Source organism: Vigna radiata, chromosome 9 (genome assembly GCF_000741045.1).
Source record: "Vigna radiata var. radiata cultivar VC1973A chromosome 9, Vradiata_ver6, whole genome shotgun sequence".
Lineage (NCBI taxonomy): Eukaryota > Viridiplantae > Streptophyta > Magnoliopsida > Fabales > Fabaceae > Vigna > Vigna radiata.
Genome location: NC_028359.1, coordinates 8,783,252 through 8,796,872, shown reverse-complemented (window position 1 = coordinate 8,796,872; position 13,621 = coordinate 8,783,252). Strand labels below are relative to the sequence as shown.

The 13,621-nt window shown below is 31.5% G+C and overlaps 1 protein-coding gene across 1 annotated transcript; it reads left to right on the top strand.

Annotated features, from left to right (window-relative positions):
- Positions 1–5,419: 5,419 nt before the first annotated feature.
- On the top strand, positions 5,420–7,280 carry LOC106773884 (transcription factor bHLH18-like). The gene is made up of 4 exons (XM_014660647.2): positions 5,420–5,649; positions 5,729–6,130; positions 6,354–6,737; positions 7,002–7,280. Exons 1-4 carry the CDS (start codon positions 5,602–5,604, stop codon positions 7,074–7,076), a joined length of 909 nt encoding a protein of 302 aa, XP_014516133.1. The 5' UTR covers positions 5,420–5,601; the 3' UTR covers positions 7,077–7,280.
- Positions 7,281–13,621: the final 6,341 nt, after the last annotated feature.

Here is a 13,621-nt window from a genome sequence, read left to right as displayed (position 1 = left end):
ACGCGTGTTAACAAACCCCTATATATATATATATATATATATATATATATATATATATATATAATTTTATAATTCCTTAATTAGTATCTTGTATTTGGTTAACATTGTCTTCAAAAAAATTATGAACTTTTCTTTGATAAATAGTTTAACACACTAGCAATTGTTATTTCTTAATATTTAGCTTAGAAAAATAATAAGTGTGAACAATTATTTATATATATTTAACTATCGCCATTGTTACCCCCACTTTATTCACTTTTGTTTATGAGATGTTAAGAACTTTTTGTTAAAGATTTCTAATTGATTCATTGTATAGTAAATTATCAAATATAGGTTGATTTATTGTATTAGTTAATTTTCAGGATTAGTTATAGGGATTAGCTTAATTATAGGGATCGGACAGTTTTTATTTTTAGAGATATATTCTATTTACTTCTTTACATATATGTATTCCCTGTAATTATGAAAAATATATCAAAGAATACCTTTTCACAATATGGTATCACGAGCTAGGTTCCTTAACCTTGATCCACCATTTTCTTAACCTTTTTTTTCTCTAAACACCCTGTGAACCCATAAGATGTCTGATAAAAATTTTGCACCCAAATCAGGGTCTACATTGACTCCTGTCATTATTCAATTTGAAAGTGCGTTCAATGCCGGAATCGTTCTTAATGAAACAAATTATGACATATGGTCACAGATAATGGAAATGCATATCGCAGAGAGGGAGAAACTCTCATATATTCGTGGCAAGGAGAAACAACCTGCAGAGCAAGATTCTAGTTATGAAAAATGGTATGCAGAAAATCAGAAGGTGAAGAGGTGGTTGTTGCTGTCCATGAGCCCAGAAATTATGAAGCGTTACTTACGCTTAGCCACAACCCATGAAATTTGGAGTGCATTATCTAAGGCATTCTATGATGGAAGTGATGAGTTACAAGTATTTACTTTGAATCAAAAGGCCTTTACTGCAAAACAAAATGGTAGGCCTCTCTTGGAGTATTATGGAGAATTGATGGAAATTTTTCAGGAATTGGATCATCGTGATAAGGTGGTCATGAAAGATCCTGAAGATGTCACAGCTTACAAGAAATCAATTGGACGACTAAGGGTGCATATATTCCTTGCGGGATTAGATGGTGAGTTTGAACAAATTCGTGGAGAGATTTTACGCAAAGAACCTGTCCCAGAGTTGGAGAATTCTTACGCATTGATTCGTCGAGAGGCAATACGTCAAGCGACTTTGAAAGGTGAATCAGAAAGTTCTGATAGCACAACCATGATAGCTCGAAACAGAAACTGGCAGGGTCAAACAAAGTGAAACCATCCTAAAGCGAACTCAATTATAGATAAGTCTAAGTTTAAATGCACTCACTGCAATCAGCAGGGACACACTAAGAGTCGTTGTTTTGAACTAAATGGATATCCAGAGTGGTGGGATCACAGTCGGGATCAACGAAGAAAGAATCCAATTGCAGCAGTTGTTGAGGCAAAAAACACAGATGAAGCCTCCAAAGAGTCTATTGCTTTGATGGCAATTAGAGGTAATGGTGGTGAGTTTTATGTACCTATTACTAATAGCACATGGGTAATTGATTCAGGTGCTACTGATCATATGACTTTTGATTCTAGACAAATTTCATCCATGAAATCATCCTCAAAAGAATTGATTTCCACTGCCAATGGTGACACAACCTCTGTTATTGGAAAAGGATCCTTAACTCTTACTAATAATTTTACTTTGGATTTTGTTTTAGTTGTTCCATCTCTAGAATATAACCTTTTGTCTGTATCACAAATTACTACATCCCTAAATTGTATTGTTATTTTTTGGCCTAATTTTTGTGTGTTTAAGGACATTCAGATCAGACAGACAATTGGTTATGGTGTTAAACAAGGGAGATTATACTATTTGGACTTGGTGTTGAAAGATTCTGGGAAGTTAGAAAGCGTTTTGACCATGAAGAGTTCTACCAAACAGAAAGAAGAAACTGAAATTTGGCTATGGCATCGTCGCCTGGGACATGCTTCGTTTAGTTACTTGAAAAAATTGTTTCCTTTATTATTTGCAAAGATTGTCATCTCTGTTTTTCATTGTGATGTATGTGAACAAGCAAAAAGTCATCGTGTTCCTTTTCCGATCAGTTTGAATAAAAGTATTGTTCCCTTTATGCTTATACACTCGGATGTTTGGGGTCCTTCTAAGATTTTTACTTTAAGAGGATCACGTTGGTTTGTTACTTTCATAGATGACTGCACTAAAATGACTTGGTTATGGTTAATGAAGTCCAAAGGAGAAGTGAACTTGATATTTCAAAAGTTTCACAAAATGATTGAAACCCAATACAATGCAAAGGTTCAGGTTCTTCGTAGTGACAATGGTGGTGAATACCAAAGCTTAGACCTCAAGAGGTACTTGGAAGTTCATGGGATTATTCATCAAACTACGTGTCTTAATACACCGCAACAAAACGGTGTTGCCGAGCGAAAAAATCGACACTTACTAGAGGTGGTACGCTCTTTATTATTAGAGGCCCATATGCCTTTCTCTTATTGGGGAGAGGTTCTTACAATGGCAACATATGTCATAAATCGTATCCCTTCTAGCTCTAATGAGTTTCAAATTCCATTGCAGACTCTCCTGAACAAAGTGGTTGCCCTTGGTAGTACAGATTTGCCTCCTCGTATTTTTGGTTGTGTAGCATTCGTACATATTCAAAAGAACCCAAACAAATTGGCACCTCGGGCTTTACGATGTGTGTTTCTTGGATATGCTATACACCAAAAAGGTTATCGGTGTTACCATCCTCCAACTAAAAGGATGTTTATAAGCATGGATGTTGTTTTTCATGAACAAATAATGTATTTCTCTTCATAATCTGCACTTCAGGGGGAGAACCATTAAGAACTGCAGACTTTAGACTATAATTGCCAAGAATATGTATATCTTGAGAAAGACCATTTAGAGGTAAATTGCAGCAGCAATAATTCTTGTGCAAATAACTTACAATCAAGTTGTACTGATGAGATGGAAAATGAAATAAATGGGACTTCACATTATGAGGTGGTGACAGAACTTGGTATGACTCCTCTTGATGACACAACAAACCAATCATCTGTCGTCATGGATGCTCTTAATCTTGTGCCAACAAAAAAACAACTACCAGAAGGACACACTAGAGGTATTCCCAAACTCACTTATGAGCCCACTCTTTCTAGTAAGGTTAGATATCCCATGAATAATTTTGTTTCCTACCACCGTTTGTCTGAATCAAATAAGTCATTTGTAAATCAATTATCTACTGTTGTTATTCCTAACAATGTACAGGAAGCCTTGGCTGATCCACGATGGAAAAATGCAATGAATGAGGAAATGAAAGCCTTGCAACAAAATGAAACATGGGAACTTGTTGACTGTCCACCAGAAAAAAAAAACCAGTTGGATGTCGATGGATTTATGCTATAAAGTATAAAGCAGATGGCACAATTGAAAGGTTAAAGGTAAGGTTAGTAGCAAAGGGCTACACTCAAACATATGGAGTAGACTATACAGAGACATTTGCTCTTGTGGCTAAACTCAACACAGTTCAAGTGTTGTTATCTCTAGTAGTAAACTTAGATTGGCCGTTACAACAGTTTGACGTAAAGAACGCCTTCCTCCATGGAGAATTATCTGAAGAAGTTTATATGGAACTTCCACCAGGATGTATGGTTCCAAAGAAGCATAGTCAAAAGGTGTGTAAATTAAAGAAAGCATTGTATGGCTTGAAGTAATCTCCAAGGGCATGGTTTGGAAGATTTTCAGAGGCAATGAATGTGTTTGGCTATCATTAGAGCAATTCCGATGATACTTTGTTTCTAAATAAACAACACGGTAAGATTATTGCTCTTATCATATATGTAGATGATATGATTGTTACTGGAAATGACCCTGAAAAACAGAAAGCTCTACAAAGCTATTTATTTGGAAAATTTGAAATGAAAGATCTTGGTCCTCTGAAATATTTTCTGGGGATAGAAGTTTTCAGATAAAAAATGGGACTATTTCTCTCCCAAAGAAAATATATCCTAGATCTTTTGCGAGAAACAGGCATGGAAGAGTGTCATCCTGCTACTACTCCTATTGAAGAAGGATTGAAATTGTGTCTTGAGCCAAATCAAATACCGGTTGACAAAGGAAGATATCAAAGGCTTGTAGGAAGATTAATGTACTTGGCCCATACCAGACCAGATCTTAATTATGCATTAAGTGTTGTTAGTCAGTACATGCATAACCCAAGAGAAAAACATATGAATGTTGTCATACACATCTTAAGGTATTTGAAATCTGCACCTGGAAGGGGTATTTTGTTCACTAAACACATTGATTATCAAGAAATAAATGTATATACAGATGCATATTGGACTGGAGCCATAGATGACAGGAGGTCTACTTCAGGTTATTTCACTTTCGTAGGAGGAAACCTTGTAACTTGGAGGAGCAAAAAACAAAATGTGGTGGCCCGCTCAAGTACAGAAGCTGAATTTAGAGGTATAGCACTTGGTCTATGTGAAGCATTGTGGTTAAAGCTATTGTTGGAAGATTTGGGATACCCTCCTAGGCAACCAATCCAGTTGTATTGTGACAACATAGTTGCATGTGATATTGCTCATAATCCAATACAACATGATCGCACAAAGCATGTTGAAGTAGACAGATTTTTCATCAAGGAAAAGTTGGATAAGAAGATTTTAGAGTTGCCTAAGATCAGAACAGAAGATCAATTAGTTGATATTCTAACTAAAGCAGTTCTAAAACCAGTGTTCTCCAAATTTCTAAGCAAGTTGAGTCTGACTGACATTTATGCACCAACTTGAGGAGGAGTATTAAAGATTTCTAATTGATTCACTGTATAGTAAATTACCAAATATAGGTTGATTTATTGCATTAGCTAATTTCCAAGATTAATTATAGGAATTAGCTTAATTATAGGGATTAGACAGTTTTTATTTTTAGAGATATATTTTCTTTCTGCATATATGTATTTCCTGTAATTATGAAAAATATATCAAAGAATACCTTTTCACATTACTTTTCATTTTTACACACTATAAAGTTAACAGTTGTTTCTTTCATAAGATTTAATTTTATAAACAAAATAACAAGTATATATATATATATATATATATATATATTTAATGATTGGCATATAACAAATCTAATTTACCCTTTTAATACAAATTGCTCTAATCATTTAAATTTTGAAATCTTTTTTTACCAGAATCTAGTTCAACTTGCTCAAGTTAAACACTTATAATGGTTCCAATAACATGTTTATCTTTTATATATAAAACTCTTTCTATCACTGTTCTTATGTTGATTTACAGGATATAATTAAAAAATCAAATTGTAATGCCACCTGTTGAAGAAAAGTGAGAGGGTCGTGGCTTTAACCTCAGCCACATATATTCTTTCTCAACTTTACCAATACACTAATCACACACTATCAATCAATTACCAATAATGGCACTGGAAGGAGTCCCACGTCGCTCAGTTTGGGTATCTCCCCACGATAGCATAAGCATATAAAAACTGCACTACACCCATTTTTCAGTTTGATGGACCAAATGGATGACGAGTCATGGCAAAAATGGGTTTCAATTTTGGTAAGTAACATGAAATATGGTATCTAACTTTATACACAACCTTGTTCCTAAAAATTGTTCTCTTTTGTTGTATTTGCAGGAGGAAAATGATTGCCATACTTTAACTGAAGAATTTAAGAGGGACAGTTCTGTGGTGCCTGCAGAAGACTCATTGAAAGAAAGCAGTTTGAGAATTTCATCTTTGGAAAAGAACACTGGCTTTTACATGACAAGTCTCACACAACAACATGCTTCTTCACAAAAACCAAAGTCTTGTGTTCTGTCGTTTGAGAATTTCACTTCAGTGCCAATTTTTGATAAGAAAACATGCCAACATCTTGGTGAACACTCAAATCAGACTGAAGAAAAAACCAGAAAACCCCTCAAGAGGGAAAGAAACTCTTCTCAGACACTTGATCACATAATGGCTGAGAGAAAAAGGAGAGAGAATCTCACCAAAATGTTCATTGCCCTTTCTTCTCTTATTCCTGGCTTGAAAAAGGTTAGTTCATATGGTTTTTCCTTTGCTTCTTGGTACCACGGATATATATATATATATATATATATATATAGAACTATTTCTCATACTATTTTAATATAGTATTAGCATCTACTATTTATTACATGTATTACTGAACTGATGTAGATTGTTGAAAGGGTGCAAAGATGAATTTGCTTTGCATGAAGTAGAATAAGAAAGTTGTAATTTGTAAAGATGTGTGTAGATGGACAAGGTTACTGTTCTGAACAAGGCGATAGAATACGTGAAGTGTCTGGAGCAGCGTGTGAATGATTTGGAGAAAGAGAATAAGAAGAGGAAGATAGAATCATCAGAAGGATGTTTGAAAGTGAGAAAAAGCAAGATGGTTGGTTATGAGTTTTCATGGAGCTCTGATGCTTGTTATGATGATCACAAAGCTACCAATAAATGTTCAAAGGTTGAAGCAAGAGTTGCAGGAAAAGATGTACTTATCAGAGTAACCTGTGAGATGCAAAGGAACGTTCTGCAGAATGTTATGGCCAAGCTTGAAGCTCATAATCTCTCTCTTGTTTCCACCAATGTTTTGCCTTTTGGGAATTCTGCTCTCACCATTACCACCATTGCTCAGGTATTTACACTCTTCTTATAATTTTAATTTATATATTTCTTTATAATAGTACAATTAGATCATTATATTAATTACTTTATAAGATATTTTCTAAGAATAATTAAAATCACGAGGTGTTTTCTTTCAAAGATTTACATGTACGATGTAAGAATAAGAATATTTATCTTTTGTGAGCCTTACATGCATATCACATGGAGCATTAAAATAATAATATATTGATGTGCATGGACCATGATACGTATATATGATTGCCTTATCTTGCAGATGAACCCTAAATTCACCACCACAGTTGACAACTTTGTGAAAACGTTGACTGAGGATTTGTCCAAAGTGCTGTAATCTGCATTATTAATATTAATTAATGAACTTCAACAGGTTACTGTTGAATGTCTCTTTTCCATTTTTTTTCTATCATTAAAGCTTATAAAGAACGAAATAGTGCTGCTGTGCATGATAGTTATGGTTTTGGCCATCTTCACGAACATTCATTTTTATGGAAAATAAAATGATTTTGTGTACTTTACACAATTAATATATTTCTATAGTTTTCATCTTGTATATGCATGCTTTCTCCACCCTACATTGCAATTTAAAATGCTTCAACAAATTCACCCTTTCAGTGTGTTTTGGATACACAGACACAGAAAGAAAGCAAAAAAAAAAAAGAAAAAAAGAAGAGAAAGTTTAAAATTGAAACACATAATCATTGAAAAAAAAATAAAAATTTCAAGAAAAGTAAAAACCTTTTTAATAATAAAAAAAAAAGCAAAGATTTACAATATGTTTTCAACATAATTCATTTGCGTATTACAAGTTATATATACTTTACATATTAAGATATAACCAATTATGTAGTTATCTTTTTAATAATATTAATGTATTTATACTATTCATCTTAATAATATACAAATATTAAAAAATATCACATAATTAATATTTAAAAATAAATAATTCAAAGATATATATACCATTGTTACAATTAACAAAGTATAACTTTTATATATATATATATATATATATAATAAAGTTTTTCGAAAGAAAAACAAAAGATTACCCTAAATTTATATTGTAACACTATTATCATCTTGAACTGCGTCTATCGTTACATGATTATTTATCAGTATTAATTGAGGTGATCATTGTAAGTAAAGATAACACAATGGACAAATAATAAAGAAAAAAAAGGGTAAGCCAATGTGAAGAAAAGATACACCATTAGGATCGCTAAACAATAAAGACTTTTATAGAAAATTCAAACGCTACATGTGAATCAAAATGATTTACATGTATAGAGAAAACATACAAGCTCAAAGAAGGGACAAAAAATCAACTTACTTTATTGAAGAAATTGATCAGATAAAAGTGAAGAACTCGTCTAGAGGATCACTCTAGTGATCTTCGATCTTCAAATAATATACACAAAATAAGAAAATCTAGAGAGAATATGAAGGTTTTTAGAACAATGATATGTTTTTAAATAATGAAACTCATTTATAGAAACTCTATTTATACTTTAAACATTTTAATATCAAAATAATCAAGTCTCATCATTTTAAACAAACTATCAATGTTGAAACACTATTTTCTATACTCTTACATCTACAATAAAATAAATAAATAACTGATATTATTAAAACAAAAAATATAAATATTTATTTTAAAATCAATATGTAGTATAAACTTTGTACTTAAATATATTAGCTTTCTTTTAATTTAAATAACTTCATTTTTTTTTCTCATTTTTTTCTTTCCCTTTTACACTTCACATATTTTCCAACAGAGCCTTAATTAGTCCTTTTCCAAAATTTATTAACTTCGTTTTAGTTCAGAATATATTTGGATTAATTGCTTAAATGAAAAATAAAAGAACTCCATATTTGAATTTTTTTTTAGTAAGTCTAATTTGAATATTGTGATTAATTGTTGAGAGCATTATATAGTAGCCTTTTAACTTAGAGTAAATTATATATTCAGTTTCGCATAAATTGCTTTGAATAGGTAAATCAATCATTTGTCTTTGTGGATCGACTTTAATCTCCTCATACCTACTAATTGGTGTATTTGAGATACATTTCCTCTAGCTCCCGACAAAGACATTATATGGACTCGATTAAAACGATAAGTCATTCTAAAATTAGGGTTTATTTTTTGTCAAAAATATTCACTTGTAACATACCATATCTCAATGGCGTAATTTTTCTAGTGCGTGTACATTTCCATAATGATGCTGTTTTTCTAAAATCAAATTTTGATTATATTAACTTAATGTGAGAAACCATATATTATAATTTGTAAATTAATACACAAAAATTTTGCAAAATGAAAAGAAAAGAAAAAAAAAACAATTCAAGATCAAACATTACTTCAGAGAAAACAAAGGAGTGGGTCATGAAAATCAAGATGAAGATCCAAATGCCCTCAGCATTGAAAACAAGTGTCTTTATATATTATGACTTTATAAAGGTTTGGCAGTCTATGATACATAATTGAAACTGATATATAAAATTCTATTGTTTAGGAAATAAATTTATCTTGTAAGTTTCATTTTGAAACCCTGATAATTAATTTAATTTTTTACAAAATTAATTAATTAAGAAACACCCTTGTTATTTTCATTATCAATATATTTTAGTTTAATCAAATCATAATTTTATATATCAATATATATATATAGGCAAGTTTTCCTTGTCAAACTAAGTTTGTATATCTTAAATAAAATTTCATATTCAAGTAAATAAAAGAAGACATGACTGGAAAAGAACATATTATATTCTACTAAAAGCGGATTAATTATGTTTTTTAAATAAAAAAATTGTAGTATTTCACACTTCTAACAACAATAATGAATTCACTTTAATCCACTCTTTGCCACTTTTATAACAAAACCAACTGTAAATTAATTCCTATTCTAGTGAAGTCTATATATTTCCATGTAAAAGAAACAAAATGATCTAGTAATTTCTTCATAGATGGATAGAATATTGTTGTTTTATTCGCTTTCGTTGTTATAATTAAATATGCAGCACATGGATTATAATGGGATGAAGAACAAAAGATATGGTTGAAAAGAACACAGAGAAAAAAAGTCCAAAAATGGCCGAAAAGCTTGAAGAAAGGGAAAAAAAAAAAAAAGGTAGCTTGTTTCCATCTGATTTGATTAATATGAGTTGAAAGATGCAAAGAAGGGAAATGGGTAATAGAAAAAAGCCAAAGAGTGATATTGTCAGTGTTATGTTATGAGAAAAAAAGAAATGTTGGCGCTGTGTCATGTAAAAGTAGAGTGTGACAGACACTTATGTAGTGTGTTTCGTTGTGGTGGTTTTGGAAATATGATTGAAGAGACATGAGAGTTTGAGAAGAAGGTGGTTGTTTGTGACATTTTGGTAGGGCAAACAACTAGGTATTTTGTGAAGGATGTTTGCATCGATTCACTTTATATTTTATTTTGATAAAGAATAATGATATTTTAATAACAATTTTTTTAATAATATTTTAATATCATTTACTTATTATTTTGTAAATAGTTTAAAATTATTTTATAATCAATAAAAATAATCATAAATATTAACATAAATCAATCATAAAATAACATAATATTTGTCAAAATATCAATATAAATGTTGATCACAATTAAATGATTCCATTTAATTGAAAATTATAATATAATATGATATAATATGATATAAAATAATTTAAAAAGTATCTTAAATTATAATATAATATGATATAAAATAATTTAAAAAGTATCTTAAATAAAATATTTTGAAGTTATGATATACTCAAAATCTTTCACATAAAGATATAATTCTTTTGTCTCTCATCTAGCAGCCATGACACTCCATACACATCACCAACCACAATCACCACAGCTGTTTCTGACAGCTAAGTTCATGATTCATAAATTATTAGCAGTTTTTTTAGAAAAAAAAAAAGAAAAACAAAATTTAACTCTCCTTTTATTACAAAATGTTAACAAAAAAATATGTAAAAAGGTCTCCAGCTAAATGAAGCTTTTCTGGTAGTTCTGACACTCGTCATAGAGGCTTTTGTAGATGTTGGATTAATACATTCATCGCGTGCTTTAATTGTACAATAATTAAAAAAAAAAAAACTTAATACTGCTTTTTGGTCCCTAGTTTGGGAGAGTTTGTTCAATATGGTCCTACTTTTTTTTTTTCATAACAATTGATCCCACCTTTTGAAAAAACTGTTCATTTGAGTCCTTTTTGTTCATAGTCGTCCCATATTCAAGTTTAAATTGTTTATTATAGTCCTTATTGTATACGATGATGACATGATTTTTAACATAACATTATGTCAGGAGTGTTAAAATAACATTTGGATAGGTGAATGCATGAAAGAACTTATTGACGTCGTAACCAGAACCGTTAGAAAATTGACGTCGAAACCAAAAAAGAGTCAATTGAACAGTTTTTTCAAAAAGTGAGATCAATTGTTACTAAAAAAAAGGTAGGACTATATTAAACAAAACCTCCGAAACTAGGGACCAAAAGCAGTATTAAGCCAAAAAAAAAACAGACAAAAGGTTGTCATATACATGTCTATAACTTAATCCAATTATAGACCACCGTCTACTAAAGGTCACTAGAAAAGAAAGCATGTATTTATAATGCATGCATCCATCATGTATCTCATCCTTAATCATCTATTTTATAAAATTTATAATTCATCGTACTATTAATATAAACATTAAACACAGCATTCGACATATAGAATCGTCATCATACTAGCATCGCTTCATCAAACACCTCTTGTTTGAACGACCTTTTAAAAAAAAAAAAAAAACTACCAACCATCTATTTAGTAGGATACTATTGTTGTATAACTTGCATTTATTGTGGTAAGTTATGATAGAACAAATTCAATAAGATCCTAGATTTCACTTGTTGTCTTGTTAAACAGATTTAAGTGTCAAACTTGTAGTCTGGTTAAACATATTAAAGTGTGAAACGGTAATGAGATAAAACAAATCCAATTAGGATCAATAGTATTTCTACTTTAAGGGTAGGTGAAGTTCAATTTTTATACTCTGGTATTGAAGCTTATTACATTCTTTTGGCATCTTTGGCTCTTTTAACTAGTAAAAAAAAAGGAGATATTAATGCACTTTTATGCTTCGGTTTACGAAAAACTACAGCATAACATGACGCGATGGTATTTTTGAAATTTTTGCGAACATATATGCCTCAGTTCAATAATAACCGAAGCAATAGAGCATATATATATGGCCTCGGTTCTCCTGAGAATCGTTGTCATAGGGTTTGCAAAACTGACAAATAAAGTCTCTTCAACTGACAGAAATCTCTCTACAGGAATTTTGGCCTCGGTTATATGTAGAACTGAGGTCATAGACCCTCTACACAACCTGACATTCCCCTTTGCACACTAACCAAAATCTCTTTGCAAGACTTTTGGCATCGGTTGTTTGCAGAACAGAGGCCATAGACCCTCTGCACAACCTGACATTTTCCTCTACACTTTGACGTATCAGCTGACCACTTTCTCAAAAAGTGTCTATTGCCATTGTTCCACGCAAAACCGAGGTCATAGATCCTCTACAAACCCTGACATTCCCCTCTACATTCTGGTGTGTCAACTAACTACTTTTTGAAAATAGTCTATTGCCTTGGTTCCCTGTAGAACCAAGGCCATAGACCCTTTCCCTTGTTAAAAAAAATTGTAATTGAAGAGAAACTTTATGATAATAATTATTATAATTATGAGAAGAAAAATTATTATTAATTATTTAGCAATTAATTCGCAATCAAATTAATTTAAATTGGAAAGAGAAATTAATTTGATTCAAAAAGGAATTTGATTGGGATTTTAATTAATTGGGAATTTGATGATGGATTATGATAATAAATGATCTATTATTTTGGAATGATTTATTTATTGTTTGTTATTTATTGTTTAAGTAGAACTCATTGAGCACATTATATTTTTTAATGAGACTTTAGATAATAATGAATGATGATTGAATAATGTCAGATAGAGAATGAGAGTGAAATTGTTGCTAGAAATAAACTATTTCTAGGATCGAACTTTGAAATGAAAGTCATGGGTGAAACCTATGTGATTTTAGATGCTAGAATCATAAGGAAGGGAGATAGTATATTACTATCTCAAGAACAATACATTGAGAAACTTCTTAAGAAGTTTAAGTATTATGATTTCAAAACCATGAGTACCCCTTATGATGCTAATTCTAAATTAGTGAAAAATAAAGGAGAATTATTATCTTAGCCTCAGTATGTCCAGATAATTGGGAGCTTACTGCACCTGATGAGCTTTTCTAGACTTGATATAGCTTATGCAGTAGGTAGACTGAGTAGGTACACTCAATGTCCAAATCAAGAACATTGGGAGGCACTTGCTAGGCTTATGGGATACTTAAGATGTTCAATGGATTATGCCATTGAATATAGTGGATTTCCCGCTGTACTAGAAGGGTATATTGATGCTAACTGGATCTCTGATTCAGACAAGATAAAATCCACTAGTGGTTATGTATTCACTCTTGGGATGGTGTGATTACATGGAGATCAGCCAGGAAAACTATTATTGCAAGATCAACAATGAAATCTGAGTTTGTTGCTCTCGAGATGACTGAGTGGTTGAAAAACTTCTTAGCGAACATTCCACTAGGAATGAAACCAACCCCATCGATGTCAACACATTGTGATTGCCAATCGGCAATAGCTATAGCTAAAAACAAGAGTTTGGTGAAGCAGCTGCTAAAGAGTGGAATTATTTCCATTGATTATGTGAAGTCAGAACGGAATCTAGCAGATCCTCTGACAAAACCCATGGGAAGACAAATGATTTTAGAAACATCGAGGGGAATGGACTTAAGCCACTTG

What these genes read in the sequence shown, in the direction of transcription:
- LOC106773884 (XM_014660647.2), top strand. Translation starts at nt 5,602, where the DNA reads ATGGACCAAATGGATGACGAGTCATGGCAAAAATGGGTTTCAATTTTG. An exon ending in AAAAATGGGTTTCAATTTTG is followed by an intron (nt 5,650 to 5,728) that starts GTAAGTAACATG and finishes TTGTATTTGCAG; the next exon opens with GAGGAAAATGATTGCCATAC. An exon ending in CCATTACCACCATTGCTCAG is followed by an intron (nt 6,738 to 7,001) that starts GTATTTACACTC and finishes CTTATCTTGCAG; the next exon opens with ATGAACCCTAAATTCACCAC.